Source organism: Lolium perenne, chromosome 2 (genome assembly GCF_019359855.2).
Source record: "Lolium perenne isolate Kyuss_39 chromosome 2, Kyuss_2.0, whole genome shotgun sequence".
NCBI lineage: Eukaryota > Viridiplantae > Streptophyta > Magnoliopsida > Poales > Poaceae > Lolium > Lolium perenne.
The window spans coordinates 34,099,247-34,116,505 of NC_067245.2; the positions used below are offsets into that span (position 1 = coordinate 34,099,247).

At 44.0% G+C, this 17,259-nt stretch overlaps 1 protein-coding gene across 1 annotated transcript; it reads left to right on the forward strand.

Annotated features, from left to right (window-relative positions):
* The first annotated feature begins 6,465 nt into the window (after nucleotides 1–6,465).
* On the forward strand, nucleotides 6,466–16,022 carry LOC127331767 (condensin-1 complex subunit CAP-D2). The gene is made up of 17 exons (XM_051357954.2): nucleotides 6,466–6,714; nucleotides 8,252–8,574; nucleotides 8,667–8,827; nucleotides 8,905–10,045; nucleotides 10,132–10,323; nucleotides 10,830–11,486; nucleotides 11,596–11,769; nucleotides 11,863–11,930; nucleotides 12,039–12,261; nucleotides 12,342–12,441; nucleotides 12,538–12,653; nucleotides 12,738–12,795; nucleotides 14,135–14,286; nucleotides 14,388–14,577; nucleotides 14,804–15,346; nucleotides 15,427–15,529; nucleotides 15,679–16,022. Exons 1-17 carry the CDS (start codon nucleotides 6,567–6,569, stop codon nucleotides 15,683–15,685), a joined length of 4,356 nt encoding a protein of 1,451 aa, XP_051213914.1. The 5' UTR covers nucleotides 6,466–6,566; the 3' UTR covers nucleotides 15,686–16,022.
* Nucleotides 16,023–17,259: the final 1,237 nt, after the last annotated feature.

The following is a 17,259-nucleotide window of genomic DNA, read 5'->3' on the forward strand; positions in this document are numbered from 1 at the left end:
CACTCCACCTCTGCTGGCGTGCGACGGTGGTCGTGGATCTCCTGCTACCATCGGTTCCTGCCAATCTTGGGCACCAACAGAATGCCGACACCATTTGCTGCTATCCACTGCCGCATGACATGCATATGTATTACGGGACTAGGTATCGTGTGATGTACAAAGCCCACACCTCGGTGACGGGTAGGTTGTGCGGCGCAAAGCCTTTCGCGGCCACGCCTCCGTTGTGGCGGTTCGACATGGAGGATGTGGTTTCTCTCTTGGTGTTGGGTGGCGGTAGGATTTTTTGATGAGGCGAGCTGTGGAGGATGTGTGAGGAGTGAAGGAGTTCCCCTTCAAGGAGGTGGTTGTGCGCACGCGAATTTGACGTCGGTTGCACGCAAGAGGGCAGAGGCACACATTAACGTCGGCACTATCCGGCCACACCACCATGCGACGGGACTTCTCCTTGCACCCGTCTAGGGAACCGGCGAGGCCATTTTCTAGGTTTGACTAGAGTTTGGCGACATCATAAATGATGAAGAGCAGCCGCGTCGCAACCTTATGTCAATGACAGGGCTGGCCCGCCACTCACCATGTAGTCATTGTGTTGTGTCCGGCGCACCTGCAAGAAGCCTCGTATAATTAACCCAACTCTAACCAGGTCCAATACCCGACCAGGGTGTGCGGTACCTGGTGGGCATCGACCTGGTCGGTGTATAGAACTAACATGGCCAGTTTGCACGCAACGACCAACAAGTTTTGAGGTTCGCGTGTTTAAAAAAGTTCTCTATACCATCATATGGAGGCCCATGCAGGCACCCTTCTTCCGTTCTTCCTGTGCAGCCGTGCTTAATTAACCCCAGCTCTAATTAGTCCCACACCGCTAACACAGAAACACAAACACCAGCTTAAATAAGGACGCCTCCTGCATTCCATCAGCCGGGCCTGGTCGCGCGCGCCTGTAACTCCAGCTGTGGAGGGCTAAAGAGTTGATAACTGTGGTGGTGAGCTAGAAGCCATGTGAAAGCTTTGTGCGGCCAAACTCAGTCCCACTGAAAACCGCGCACGGTTCTGCTCGGAAAGCCCACCATCTGGTGGGAACTTACCTAAGTTTACGACCAGGCCGGGCTTGCCCTCAGGCCGCAGCCTACCGGCTTGCAAGAGGGCGTAAGTGGCCTGGGAGTGAAATCTCAGTCCAGAGCCCGCACTCGAATGTTGCGGTTCACACCCCGACGGATTTGAGCTAAGGAAAAAATTACCTGACGGTTTCCACGCAGAACGAAGCCCTTCATAACGGTATCGAAGGGTGACGTTGCACAGGCTTGCTTGGTGATATAGCATACTGCGTGGCACATGTGCTCGCTCACTCAAACCACATTATCAACTCTTTTTTTTATCGGATTTGCTGCAAAGGCGTCTTATACTTAATAAGTTAAAATTGTACGCTTGGAGATTCGTATTTTGTGCTTGTAGATTCGTGGTCTGACTTTTGGGATGTTTGTGTTTGTGTTGTTGTTGGCCCGACGCGTGAATTGTTTCTTGCGGGCTTTGTGAAGTGGGCTCGTGGTGACGGATCCTATCTATAAGGCGTCTTTCTCTCTTCCATGGAACCACTTACCGCGCATTTCAGTTGTGTGTGTGTTGCAAACGACTTATTTCCAGTTGCATGTGGGTTGCAACTGAGGTTTTTTCGGTTACACGTGAGTTGCAACTGATTTTGTTTTTTCCAATTGCATGAGTGTTGCAACTGAGATTTTTCTAGTTGCGCATATGTTGCAACTAAGAATTTCCACATGTGGGTTGCAACTGAGAATTTTTCCAGTTACGCCCGCGTCACAACTAAGAATTTCCACTTACATGTGGGTTGCAACTGATATTTTTTTCCCAATTGCATGAGCGTTGCAACTGAGATTTTTCCAGTTACGCATATGTTGCAACTAAGAATTTTCACGTACATGTGAGTTGCAATTGAGATTTTTCCAGTTACGCATGCGTCACTACTAAGAATTTCCACTTACATGTGGATTGAACTGAGTTTTTTCCAGTTATACGTAAATTGCTACTAAGATTTTTCTTATGTCTTATATGGTTGCACAGATTATTTTTTCTAGTGAAAAATGCGAACGCACAAAATTGAACGCTAAAATTAAAGTAGTACACAGCTTAATAAACTACTGATGTCAACGACTTAAACTTATTAAGTCTTAGGCGACTAATCTCTAGACGCTCCCTTTATTTATATATTTGTGTGTTGCTGCAAGAGTTATTTTGCAACACCTTCGGTAGCATGAACACTGAGTGCTAGCACAATCTACTTTAGTACTTTGTTGGGGCTAAATTATTATCACCAGGCTGGTTCCACTATTATCTATTAGTTAAAAGTTTGATAGTTTAGATAACTGCCCACGGCAATCTTCTAATGACAACCCAATTAATTATCTTCTTTATTAAGAAGACACCGATAGATTTAGGTGGCAATAAGAACAGAAATCACGAAAGTAAGCGTTGCAAATTCTACTACGCCATTGTCTCCCAAATCAAAACACAAATACCCGACATGATCACATACATGCTTCCTTTTGAATATGTATGGGCCACTCCTTTTTATCTTAACCTTCTCTCGAGAACCGCTTATGGATTGTGGTGTAAATAACCTTCGGCGGGGTGAAGCTCCGATCAACTAATTTTCATATCCTTCATGCTTTCATAGTAAGGGCTTATTTCCTGAGTAGAGTTGGGCGAAGTCCATAATGGCATAATGTCACTAAACTTAGGTTGTGCAATGCCTGATGGATAAATCATTTTATATATTACTGTTCGACCACAAAAGTGAGAAGAAATTATTCCAGAATATCATCAAGATCCAATTTATAATAATGCACGGCTGAGTACAATCGAGCATGTAAATGTACTTGACATGTTCTAATCCATCCTTCAATGTAGACATGTAATCCGTGATTTATTTTAGAAGTTCACTTTCCATTGAGATATCTATACCTACTAATAAAAGAAGTAAGGTTTTTTCCCAAAATTTCCGTTCGTTTCAGATTTGCCCATATTTTATAGTTGGAATTACAAGGCCTGCCACCGCTTAAGTGACAAAACTGTTCGCTCGGTCCGTGGGCGATAGTCATCTATTGTTATTCTGTTGTGGTTTGAACCATCTCCAATCATGTGACAAGCCTATAGGGATCCAATACCCATGAATATTTTTGTAGTCAATAGTCCCACCTGGCCACATCATAAGGAATTTGATCGGTTTATATACATCAAGTTTAATGCAATCAACAAGCCTCCTCATTAAGTTCTGATTATGGGATTGACAGACGGTGAGAGATAGAAAGGAAATCGGAAAACTCTGAGAGATTAAACGTGTGGGAAAAAGCCCCCGAAATTGCTGAGATCATCCCCCATTGGGACGAACGAGAATTTGGATTGTCGATATCTCGATATAAGAGAGAGTTTTGCCAAAGAAAAAACGGTGGCCGCTCAAGTACTTCCAGTACTACTACTGGGCTTGAGCGCGACCACCATGCACGCTGATTCGCACCCACCTGGTGCTTCGTCATCTATGGCGGGTCAAAGCTAACCTAAAAGTATGGGTCGATCATATTATGCAAGCTCATATTACGACGAGTAACACATGGACGATATAGCATCACAAAATTATGTCGGCTCAAAAGAATTACACGGCACATAGCGCTTTGCCAAGTACTAAATAGTAGTACACAACAAAACATTCTGCCACACGGCAAGGAGCTGCGTTGATGTGGCCTTTTTTACCACCTTTGCCAAGTGCTTCAGGGCAAGACACTCGGCGAAGAGCTGGGGTTTGCCGAGTACCGCATCAGCAGGCACTCGACAAAGATCTATGTTGACGTGGCCCCTGTTCCTTTTCGATGTGTGTCTTTGGAGCTGGCACTCAGTGAAGACCAGAGCGACGTGGTAGCACATCAGGACTGCCTTTACCATGTACATGGGAGAGAAATTCGGCAAAAACCTTGCGCTGCTAGATGGAGGGGGACGGAAGTTACCTTTTCTTTGCCGAGTGCTGTGAGAAAACACTCGGCATTGAGTCTTTGTCGAGTACTCGTGAAAAAAACACCTGATAAAGATTCTTCCCCATGTGTCCTTTGCCGAGTGTCATACACATCAACATCTTCACTAAGTGTTTTTAGGGTTCACCGTGTATTTTTGGTAGTAGTTTCTATCACAAAGCTGTTATTATTGTCATTATGCAGGCATCATTGTTTTTTATTATAATTTCTGTTCAATCATCATGATGGTGGAACCGTAGCAACGCACGGATATTTTGTGCTGGTGTATACACATTTCACAACACCTACACCAAACACTTCTCATGTTAGTGTTTCATATATTGTTATGACATGTTGCAAGAGTTCTTTGCTATTTTACTTCATATAGACTGCCGACATGTTCAATGATTGTGGATGCTTGTTGCATTTGCTTCATGTTGCAAGTTATTTTCACATTGTTGCAAGTGTTGAGTTTTATTTACGTATGTGCCATTATTTTTCTCCATGATTTGCTCTAACCAATGGAGATTTGTTGCATACATAAAAAGTCGATATATTTGAAATATCTTCAACCTTTTTTCCATATTGCGAGGAAATTGCTGTGAAATAGTACTTAAATTATTCATACAGGCAAACAAATAAAAATAAAATCATGCATTGTTGGCGGCTCCTCTCCTCGCCCACAAATGCGCAGCTAGATCCGCCATCAGCTGTGCATGGACACCTGCATCTCGAATTTCATTGTGCATATGAAGAAAAGCAGCAAATTCTTCGGGTACATGCTCTACCTCAGCTAGTGTCCCTTGATAATCAAATGGATGATCATCCTGCACAGGCGCGTCGCGCTCGCTCTCAATGATCATGTTGTGGATGATCACACAGGCATTCATCACCTCCCACATCTGAGCCTCAGAACAAGTGAGAGCAGGGTACCTGAAAATGGCGAAACGCTGCTGAAGCACCCCAAAAGCACACTCAACATCCTTGCGTGCTGCTTCCTGGCATGTTGCAAAATAGGCTTCCATCTCGTTTGATAGAGAGACAATTGTCTTCATAAATGTAGCATACTTCGGGTAGATACCATCAGCTTGATAGTACCCCTTGTTGTATGCGTGACCGTTTACCTAAAAGTTCACAACATGAGCTTGTCCCTCAGCTAGCCTGGCAAACACCGAAGAGCGCTGTAGCACGTTGATATTATTGTTTGTTCCTGCCATGCCAAAAAAACGCATGCCAAATCCAAAGGTCGTAGTCTGCCACCGCCTCAAGAATAACACTGCACTCACCAGTATGCCCCTTGTAGATCCCCTGTCAAGCAAAAGGGCAATTCTTCCAGCCGCAATGCATGTAGTCAATGCTTCCGAGCATCCCAAGAAACCCTCATGATGCATTCTTTTGCAGGATCCGAGCTGTATCATCTTGTCTTGGTGCTCTCAAATAGTCTTTACCAAACACCGTTATGACAACTCGGCAGCAGAACCTGTAGAGAGTCTCTGTACATGTTGACTCTGCTATCCATAGGTAGTCATTAATTGGCTGTATCTGGAGGAGCTCCGTATGCAAGACAACGCATTGCAGCAGTGCACTTCTGAATTGAGGTGAAGCCCCACAAACCTGAAGTACTTGTCGTACTCCCTAACGCCGTGGATAATCTTCAAGAACAGCTCCTTGTTCATCCTAAACCGGAGCCGAAATTCCTTTGGCGAATGAGTCGCATCGTCGTTGAAGTAGTCGGCGTCAAGCAACATTGCGCCGACTTCACGATGCATGTTGATGTTCGTCCTCTTTCCTGGCTTTGAGCCGCCGCGCCAAGGCACGACGAAGAAAGGCTGGCGAACGCGCAACATGTTCGTCAGAATCAGCTGCTGGTGTTGCCGCCGAACAGCCCGAGCGTTCTGCTCCTCCGTGAATAGCTGCACCATCATCTCGTGGTTGCTGTCCATCGCGGCAATCGGACGAACACCTTGCGGGCGGGGCGATACTATCGCGGTGGCGGAGAGCTCTGTTCCGGGCGAAACAACGGCCGTCGGTCGAGAGGGTGGCGGCCGTGTCGATGGACGGCGGTTCCTAGACAGTTGTCGGTGTCTATTGCAAGCAGGGTGCGCGGCGATGACGGCGACGGTGGCGATCTAGAGGGGTGGGAGTCGGCTCGGGTGTGTATAGGAGGTGAGAAATCGATGTCTCTAGCTGCCAGGCGAAACCCACGCTCGTTTTCAGACGTGCCGCGAGGTGCTGGCGCGCCCGATTCGCACTCTTGGCGAAGGGGCCGGCACGGGGTTACCGGCGATTTTACTGGGCTCGAAAATTGGCCGGCGTCGTTTGAGGCGTACGTACAAGTGTACAACTGATGTATCTGACTGAAAGTGTGTTCACATAAAAAATCTTAAAATAGCTTTATATCGCCACATTCCAGCACTGGGGGACCCCCATGAAATTTCACGCCTCCCGCTCTCCATTTCGAAATACTCCCCGCTCTTCCCCTTCCACCCTCAATCCAAACACTCCGCCTCCCTCTCCCCCTTCCCCTCGTCGGCCGGCGTCCGCGGCGCGATGGCTCCCCCTTTCGTCTTCCCCTCCAGCCTGCGGGATCTCGAGCGGGACGCCGACGGAGACGACGACGGCGAGCCTTCGCTCCGCCCGGAGGCCCCCATCGCCGTCACGGCCCTCCGCGCCGCCGACCTCGAGGAGTTCGTCAAAGGTGCGCGCCCGCTCCACCTTCCCACTTCCCCCCAACCCCCTCAGAATCCAGAGCTTCGGTTCGAGCTTGCCGCCATCGAGCGCGCGCGGTGCAGCTGCGCTGTCCGGTTTGCCCCGAACTCGAGGCGGCAAACCCTAGATCCCGCGCATTCGGCGTCCAGCGCCCCACCACTTTCCGTCTTCGCGAACGGTCGCAAAGGGATTTCGCGAATTTTGTTGGCTGCGCAGGCAGAATCTCGAAATCTAAAACCACACTTAAGTAAACGCCGTAGTAGTTGTCATAAATAAGGGTGTTCCGGACTGTTGTTTGGCATTTTCCGGTGTACAATTTCACTCGAAACGATTTGGTTTGGTCGTCCCTTGGAATTGGGACGTCTGTTCTGGATATATAGCTTACCCTGTCGGTTTGAGCTAACTTGCTGTTGCTTATCCTGATTCCTGATTAGCATTTTGAGTTTGCTCAAAATCATTTTCTGGAAGCCGATGGTCTTGCTGCTTGTAGAATATGCAACACAGCGACGATATTTGAGAGAGTTGTGCTAGTTCATGAACAGTAGTAGGCCAAAGTACTATATACCATATGACTCTGTGAGTTGCTTTCTATCAAAATTATGCACTATAATGAAACGTAGCGTCGATTTCTGCAACTACAAATTCTGTAAATGTCAGAGTGAACTAGTCTCATATATCCCAAATTCCGGATACCTTTTGGAAGTTCCGTCTACATCATTCTCCATGGTTTATTTGGGCGTCCAGATTGGGAAGCCCTGTGGAAGTTGATGCTGTTTTCGTTGTTTCTTAAAGAGTGTAATATCACACATTTAAGGTCCTACATCATCTCTTGATTTATCGTTGCTTACCTGGTGAAAACCGACTCTGCACTTGAAAATTTGAAGACTAGGTGTCCTGGACATCTGAGAAAAGTCACTTCTGTACATTTTGAGAGCGAACATATATGTAATTTTTAAATGAAGTAGTCTTGTCATAGGGAAGGTTGCCAATTTGCATCTGCTTTAAACTTTTGTGAAAGAAAGCTAGTTCACATATAGGCTGGTGTAAGCCACAGTGGGTTTATTTTGCAAAATACTGGGTACCTTGTGTACTGAAAGTATCGTGCCTTCATTTTGAAGGAAATGTTTATGGGAGAGCTGTACTAGAAAATATATTTAAGAAGTGAAGCTAGACAAGAAAAAGAACATCAAAAAAATAATGACCCAGCTTTCATGTTCTATGGTCAAAACTGAAACAGGAGTCTCTAATGTTGGAGTAAATTTACCCTATAAGCAAGATCATCTAGAGTTCTGGTACTGCCAGTTGGCTTTCTTTCCCTTCAACATGTTTTTAGATTGTGTCCATCATATTAAGTTATTAACAACCAGATGAGCTTCTCAACTAATTAACAAATGCTTGCACCAAACGTTTACGCCCTTGAGACTATTTTTACTTTGTTGAACATGAAAGTAGCAATTTATTCTGTCAATACCTGTGTATCTTGCCAATATGACTAACTCTTCCCTTTGGTTTGATATAAATTAAAGGCACTTCATTTGATCTGTCTGACAAAGAACTCTTCTGCATCGAGGAGCAAGATGTGTTTAATAGCGTATACTCTCTCGTGCGTGACTTCACTTGCTTGCCCCCAGCCCTTAAGTTCAACCTTGTTGAGGCCTTGCGCTCCAACCTCAGTGTCCTTCTACCGAACATTGACTCCCTTTCACGAGCTTCCATGTCCCCTTCTGACGGGATCCCTATCACTGACCGCATTGCTTCTCACCGCAACACCCTCAAGATATACTCCTTTTTCCTCCTTTCCATTGTCCTCACTCAGGAATCTTCAGCTGATAGTGGCACTGGGGCAAAGGTAATATTTGTGTCGCAGGATATGATTATTTTGCTTCTTATATGGTTATACCTTTATATTAAAAGTGAGCTTGTTCTGCCATTTGGGTTTAGGTGACAACACATGGTCGGAAGAAGAATCCTGTTTATGCTTGGAATTGGGAAGCGCAAAGAGGGCGGATCATGAATCTTGTTGCCACTTCTCTTGAAGTTGACCTTACGCTACTTTTTGGTCCAGGCGGTGCTGATGAAAGATATCTCTCTTTTGTTTCAAAGTAAATTCTGGAAACTTGGTATAGTAAACTTTTCAGTTAACTTTTGTTTTACAGCCATCTTACTTTCTTGTTCATAGGTGTACTTTTGTTCTATTTGAGAGTCAAAGCGTGTTAAAAGACGATGAAACAAGAAATGGCCTATGCCGGATAATTGGTGCAATAGCTACAAAGCATCAAAGGACTTCTCAAACCAGTGCATCTGTCTTGCATTTGATCCATAAATATGATTTCACTGTCGCCTATCTTGCGGAAGCAGCTGCTGCTGCAGAGAAAAAGTTTGGTGATGGAAGCTTGGCAATTTCCCTGATCAGGGAAATTGGTCGCACTGACCCAAAAGATTATGTGAGAGATGGTGCTGGTGCTGACAATGTTGGGCGATTCCTAGTAGAACTCGCAGATCGGTTGCCAAAACTTATGTCTACCAATCTTGGTGTTCTGATACCACATTTTGGTGGGGAATCATACAAGATTAGAAACTCTCTTGTTGGGGTCTTGGGCAAGTTGGCTGCAAAGGCATTTAAAGATGTTGATGGAAATAACAGTGCTCATTCCATGAGGCTCCGAAGTAAGCAGGCTATGCTTGAAATTTTGATTGAGCGTTGTAGGGATGTGTCAGCGTACACAAGGAGTCGAGTGCTTCAGGTATGGGCAGAGTTGTGCGAAGAAAATGCTATTTCAATTGGCCTGTGGAATGAAGTGGCATCAGTTGCTTCAGGGAGATTGGAGGACAAAAGTGCAATTGTGAGGAAATCGGCATTACAACTTCTCATTACAATGCTGCAACACAACCCTTTTGGGCCTCAACTAAGGACTGCAACCTTTGAGGCAACTTTAGAGAAGTACAAGGAGAAATTGCAAGGAATGGAGTCTCAGTCTCCTGAGGAAGATGAACCTGTGAATGATCATCAACTGGGAGAAATGATTGTGGGTCAGGACGAGAGTGTAAGTGATAGCTGCCTACCTTCTAGTCAAGACCAGAGGGATCAAGATCCAATGATTGCAGATATAACAAACTTGGAACAGATCCGAGCTTTGGTTGCATCCCTTGAGGCTGGTCTGCGATTCTCAACATGTATAACGTCATTAATGCCAATCCTTATCCAGTTGTTGGCATCATCTTCAGCTACAGATGTTGAGAACACTATTCTTCTATTAATGAGATGCAGACAGTTTCAGGTTGAAGGTTCAGAAGCAGCACTCAGGAAAATGCTGCCTCTGGTAATGTCCCAGAAAGTCTAGCTGGTATATGAGCTCATGTATCTGTTAAAACTCAACATTTTCCTGACTCTTTTAGCCTTTTGCAGGTATTTTCTCAGGACAAGTCAATATATGAAGCAGTGGAGAGCGCATTCATCGCCATATACACAAAGAGAATCCCAACAGAAACAGCTAAAAGCTTGATAAACCTCAACATTGACTGTAGCATTGGTGACCTTGCTGCACTGGAGAACTTAGTTAGTTCATTGGTATTGAAAGGAGAGATTTCGTCCAGCACGGTGCACTCTTCTTTCCTTTTAATGTTTGCTATGTGCAACCTTATTAATGGGAATATGTGCTTGTTTATACTCGTAGCTACAGTAATGCTAATTACTCTTTTATTCTTGCATATGGAGTTCCATGTTTAGGGATGTGAAGCTTCTTAGATTATTCTATCTTTTGCCTTGTAGTTTAGAAGTGCAAGATGAGGCAATTAATATGTGACCGAGCTAATTTTGGAACACCCATCAATTAAGAATTCAAGATGCATGTTGAGAACTTTGCTCCCAGCTATTCGACATGTCAATGTGACAGTTTTTTCCGACTATTCTAACAATAGAAGTTCTATTGATTTGCTGTGTACATTGAAGTTGTGCTTTGAGCCTTTGACAACTGTATCATACAAATGACTTCTGAGGCCTAAGTATATCCATTTTGTTGAATGTTATTGTACCCTTGCAGTTATGCATGTTATCTTATGTTACTCGTGAGGAACACACTTGCTAATTCCCATGATTTCTTTCAGATATCAGCTTTGTGGGATTATTTTTGCTTTAACATCAACGGCGTGAGGCCAGTGCAATGCCGTGGAGCTTTATCAATTCTTTGCATGGCAGCAAAGTCATCTCCCAGCATTCTGGGTTCTCATTTACAAGATATTGTTGACATTGGGTTTGGACGCTGGGCTAAGGAAGAACCTCTGCTTGCTAGAACTGCATGCCTTGCCCTGCATAGATTATCAGAAGAAGACAAGGTCAAGTTACTAAGTACCAGTACAAGAGTATTTGCTGCATTGCAAAGCTTGATAACTAGCTTCTCGCTTCCTGAGAAAATATGGTATGCAGCAACAGAGAAAGCTATAAGTGCCATCTATACCTTACACCCTGCACCTGAAATTTTTGCTACCGAGATTGCAAAGAAATCCCTCAATTCTGTATTCAGTTCCTCAGCAATGGATGGCATGTCAAATGGAGTCGAACTCGAAACTCAGAATGGTCCATTTGTTTCAGCGGTATCAGCCACAAAGTTGGGTAGATTTCTTTTTGTTATTAGTCATATAGCACTTAATCATTTGGTTTACATTGAGACTTCCGTTAAGAAGATTCAGAAACAAAAACCAAAGAATGACAAATCACAGCACACTAATGAGGACAGTGAGGTAGATGCCTCCAAGAATTCAGAGGTAATTTTTACTTGGTTGCACATCTTTAACCATTTGAACATTTTGGATTTGACTTATTATTCTTTCATGTGACTTGAGCTTTTTATTGTCTATTTTGTGATGCTGGCAGGCACAAGGCATAAATGCTGAACTGGGACTTGGCGCAACAGTAGATATTGCAATAGAGTCTCTTGCTGAACAAGCTGAAAGGGAGATTGTTTCCTGTTCCTGTGAAAAGAACCTTATTGGACACTGCGGACCATTTATTTCAAAACTCTGTAGGAACCCGACTTTGTTGCAAAAGGTTTGGATTGTATTGCACTTTTGATATTTCCAAATATTTCGTTCCGTTGCCCCTTGTAATTTTCTCCTGACGAAATATTTTTGTTTGATGCAGTTCCCAGTGTTACATGCTTCTGCAAAGCTTGCTCTTTGCATACTAATGATTATTGATGCAGAATTCTGGTATGCAATTGTATTTGACATGACTGCATTTGTTTAATATTATTATGGATACCTTAGTTGTATACAATTAGTGGCAACATTGGATCTCATGATATACTCAATTTTCAGCGAAGCAAATCTTCAAATCCTATTTACTGTTGCTGAAAGTGCACCCTCTGAAATCGTCCGATCTAACTGCACTATAGCCCTTGGCGATTTAGCAGTTCGCTTTCCAAACCTCTTAGAACCATGGACAGAACACATATATGCCCGATTGGGCGATCCATCAGCATCTGTGAGGAAGAATGCTGTGCTGGTCATTTCTCATCTTATATTGAATGATATGATGAAGGTCTCTCTCTCCCACGATTGAAACACATTTCACTCTCTCCCACTGTTGAGACACTTCTCACATTTGCAAATCCTATACAGGTTAAAGGTTATATCAATGAAATGGCTGTGAGGGTAGAAGATGAAGACGAGAGGATCTCAAGCCTTGCAAAACTCTTCTTTCATGAGCTATCAAAGAAAGGTACATGCATTAACTGTACAAATTAAATTGATATATATAAATACTGCTGTTTGACTATAGCTAATATTGCCTCTCTTTTGTTTGGCGACTATGAAGGAAGCAATCCAATTTATAATCTTCTTCCGGATATTCTGAGCAGACTGTGCAATCAGCACCTCAAGGAAGAAACATTTCGCAGCATCATGCAATTTTTAATTGGTTCTATTAAAAAGGTCTAACACGCTGCTTTCTTTGCCTGCCATTTGTGTACTTTTGCCTCTATCCGTCATTAACTATATTCATAACTGTAATCTCAGGACAAACAAATGGAAGCTCTTGTTGATAAGCTCTGCAATAGGTTTGCTGGTGGAAATGGTATATGGCTTTACTTCTAGGATCGAATTATACTGAACATTTATGTTGTCTCGTGTGTGTTTCCATGAATGGCTAATCAACTGTCCACCTTTATGTCTATGAAACCATGAGACAAGTGAACTTTGATGGCTGGAAAATAGAAATTTATGAAGAAATAACAAGCAGTAACCACTTAACCAGAGATGCAATCATGTGTGAACTCCGAAGCACCGATACTTCAAAGTCTGCTGTGTCCGCGTATAATACTCCGCCGATACTCCGATACCCCGATACACGGGCGATACACGTATCCTAGGAGTATCGGCTTTTACAAATTTAAAAAGAAAGAAAGAAAATACCGATACACCACCGATACACTGCCAGGGACATCATCGACACGGCTAGGACACAGGGACATTGGGCAGCCCAGTCAAAGCCCACTACTGACTCTAATAGCCAGTGCGCTATCTATCTATTTGCTTGATTAACCATGGAAGTGGTTTGGATTGAGGCATCAGGAGTGAGCGCACCGCCACCGTTGCCGTCTGGAGTCGCTCGCCGCCATCTAGAATCGCCTCCCCGCAGCCTGGAATCGTTCTCTCCTCCGCCGCCTCAATTATTCTTTGACTTCACAAGTCATTGCATAGCATTTCATTAATTTTATATGTACATTCGCCGTATCGCCGTATTGTTGTTTCTAGAAATTGCCGTATCCCGTATCCCCGTATCCGTATCGCCGTATCTGTCTCGCCGTATCGGTGCTTTGTAGTGTGTGAATGAGCAGTTCATGTTATTTGTGACGAATTTGGTGGAATTCTCTAGAGCTACTCTATTCAGTAGATACAAGTATATGCATAGACACTGTTTTGGTCCTATGGCCATGGGCACAGACGCACATAAGAGAAAGGCTCAGCCCAAAAAATGTTGTCTTAACTTTTCCCTCCGTTTCTCAAAATAAGGTGTATAAATGTAGTCAAAAGTCAACGGATTGTAAGGTTGACCAATCAAGTAGATAAAAATCTGAACATCTAGAATGCCGAATAGATATCAATATATCTACCGTAGAATATATTTTCATAATCTATTAATTAAATCTTGTAGATGTTCTTATTTTTGTTTATAAGATATGTCAAACCTACACTGCATTGGCTTTTGACTAAACATATATGCCTTGTTTTGAGAAAAGCAGGTAGTAAGTTCATTTATAGAGACAGCTGACTTTGACTCTTTCATTTCAATCCTATCTCCTTGAAACAGCTCTTCTTTGCTGCATTTCTTGTTTTGACCCTTTTCATGAACTGCATAACTTTAGGCTTACCCCTTTCTCAGATGTTTGATTCTTTCTTTGCCTGAGTTTCAGATGTTAGGCAGTGGGAGTACATCTCTTACTGCCTCTCTCAGCTAACCTACACCGAGAAAGGCTTGAAAAAACTCATTGATAATTTCAAGATGTTTGAGCATGCATTATCCGAAGATTCTGTGATGAACCACTTCAGAAGCGTGATAGCAAAGGTTGGTTGCATAGCATGGATGGCTGCACATGCTTCACATTTTTTGAATACATAATACTGAATTCTATGCTTTCACTGATCTGTGGTAATTCATCCAAACAGTGTAAGAAGTTTGCAAAACCAGAGCTTAAAGTTTGCATTGAAGAATTCGAGGAGAAAGTTAGCAAGGTTCACGAGGAAAAGAAAGAACAGGAGGCCACGACCAGAAATGCTGAGGCACATAAACAGAGAATGAGTTCTATTGATAGAGTTACTAAAGAAGTTGGACAGAACGATGGAAAGTCTGCTGAAGGTAAGCTAGAGTTACTTTTTTTTTTCTTTTCCAGAATCTCCTTATCTTCTTTGTTGTGTAAGATATATTCCGTGTGAGTATCTTATCTATCCACCATATGATGACTAAAACTGAAGTGGACCATTATTCTATGAACTACAACCCAAATGGGGTATTTATGACATGTGCACTAGAGAGTAGAGTTTTTACTAGAGAGCTCACTTATTTATGTGCTTTGCGTTAACAGAGGAAGCTAGTGGTGAGGTTATCGATCCATCCGTGGATAACAATGCCGAAGATACAGAGACAGAGGAAGCTAGTGAGGCTGTTGATCCTTCAGTGGACGATACAAATGCTGAAGATGAGGAGACAGGGGAAACTAGTGAGGCAGTTGATCCTTCAGTGGATGGTACCAATGCTGAAGATAAGGATACAGGGGAAGCTAGCGAGGTTGCTGATCCTTCGGTGGATGATAGAAATGCTGAAGATAAGGAGACAGAGGAAGGTAGCGAGGTTACTGGTCCTTCAGTGGATGATAGCAATGCAGAAGTTCAGGAGGCAGGGGAATCTACCGAGGTTACTGGTCCTTCCGTGAATGATGGAAATGCTGAAGACGAGGAGACAGAGGAAGCTGCCGATCCTTTGGCGGATGATGGAAATGCTGAAGACAAGGAGAACATGCGAGAACGCAGCGAGAACATTAGTTCGGAGAAAAGCCAGACGTCATCCACATGCACAGAACTAGAAGACGGCAGCGCAGAGGTTCAATCCGCACGAAAACCCCGCAGAGGTGAGCCATATTTCTTTCCAGCGCCAATATCCATGTTACTCATCCAGTTTCTGAAGGAACTTGTGCCATGCACTGTGCAGGTTCGTCCCGATCAACGCTAAAGAAGATGAGGGAACCTGCCTTGGAAGGCCCAGCAGACAGCGCTGCTCCAGTAGTCAGGCGTTCGACCCGCTCAAGCAGAAGGTGCTTCCACTTGCCAGTCTATTCATGCTAGTCTTTGAACTTGTGTCACACCGTGTGTTTAAAACCTATACATGTCATCATTGCTTTCATCTCCACCGAAACCATGGTTTACTAATTCGTAATACATCGCCGCTGACAAAACTGTGCAGGCTCTGAAGGGGGATGCTGGGATATTCTCTGATTTGGAACAGCAGCAGCTGCGGCTTCAGTGTAACATGAAGTGAGTGTCAGCTCCTTTGTCAACTGTGACGATCTCGCCTTGAGATCATGGAGTTCTGAAGCCGTCAGTGCTCCTAACGCCTGTCCAACGTAGTGTTTATTTGACTAGTTTGTGCTGGTAGATCTGGGTGAGCCCAAGAATACTTGCCGTGTTGGCCGCTTGTATTCCTTGGAACAAGAACTAGTTGTATTTTGCTGTAACAGTCTATATTAGTACTACCTCTGTACTTATTTAATTGACGCCAGCTACAACATGCATGCGTTGCTTTTTGTACATAGCCCGCGTCGATTTAATCGGAACGGAGGGAGTACCTTCTAACTGAATAATTTACAATTTGTCTCACATGATTCTGCGGCTGCTTGAACAATTGTCCACGGTTGATATGCATATCCTTTCTGCATTTATGTGGATACGCCTGCTCACTCGAATTATATTCTCCAACCCGCAAAGCGAAGAAAATGACCGTGCAACTTTCCCAGCCGAGGGCTTATCCTGTTTGCGGATAGCCAGAATACGGGACCAGTTGTCGTCGCAGCGACACGTCGGCCTGTCATCGTACGAGACCAAGCCATCAGGGTAGAAGTGATTGCAAGCAAGGTAGAAGATTAACAGTAACAGCCACAGGCACTGGTATTAGCCGCAGTCCAATAATGCAGGAGGAAGCAGCGAGTCGCCACCTCGCCCCCGGTGATGGCAGCGACGGAGCGATCGTTGTCGCTTATCCGCTGCCTCCGACCCCGGGGCCGCTCCCAGCCACGGACGCCGTCGAGATATAAATTCATCCGCGACGTCGACCACTCGATCGGGCCGCCGGACTCGCTCTCCTCCTCACGTTCCATGGACCTGCTCCAGCCACCGGATTGCGTGGCTGCTGGTACCTCTCAAGTTCCACGAATGTCGCGGCTCGCTGTTGAACTGGTGCTACTAATTCAGGAGGAGCGCTACTAATTCAGGAGTCGCATTTTTGTTCATCTTCTTCATTGAGAGACGTGCAGCCGAACATATTCATGAGTATTAGAAACTAGAAACACGAGCAACATGTTTTAAGTCTGCCGCACGGCTTCGTCATCGTCAATACCTATATTTCTCCGGAATTGTTAATTCTCATCCACCGCCTGAGATTTAATTTATCTTATCCGACTCCTTAGCCGATAGATTGTCTCACGATTTATATCCAATTAAAATAAATCCATTTAAAAGTATCCATATCTAATTTTAAAAAATCCGGCAGAAAAGTATACCCAATTTCGAAGTAGAGCCCCGGATACGTTATAATAAAATAGCACAGAAATATGGATTATTCGAAAATTAAATAGGACCATCTGAATGTTTTAATCAGGATACTCCGATTTTTGAGCCAAAACTCAAATCTAAAAGAGCTAGCAGTTATTGAGTTACCAAGTTCACTTGGATAGCATGTTTAGCTTTATTTTTGTATCTCCAATAGAATGATGGTTCAACTACTTAGTTTATATTTGCACATGCTTAGATTTTAGCCTATAGTATATCC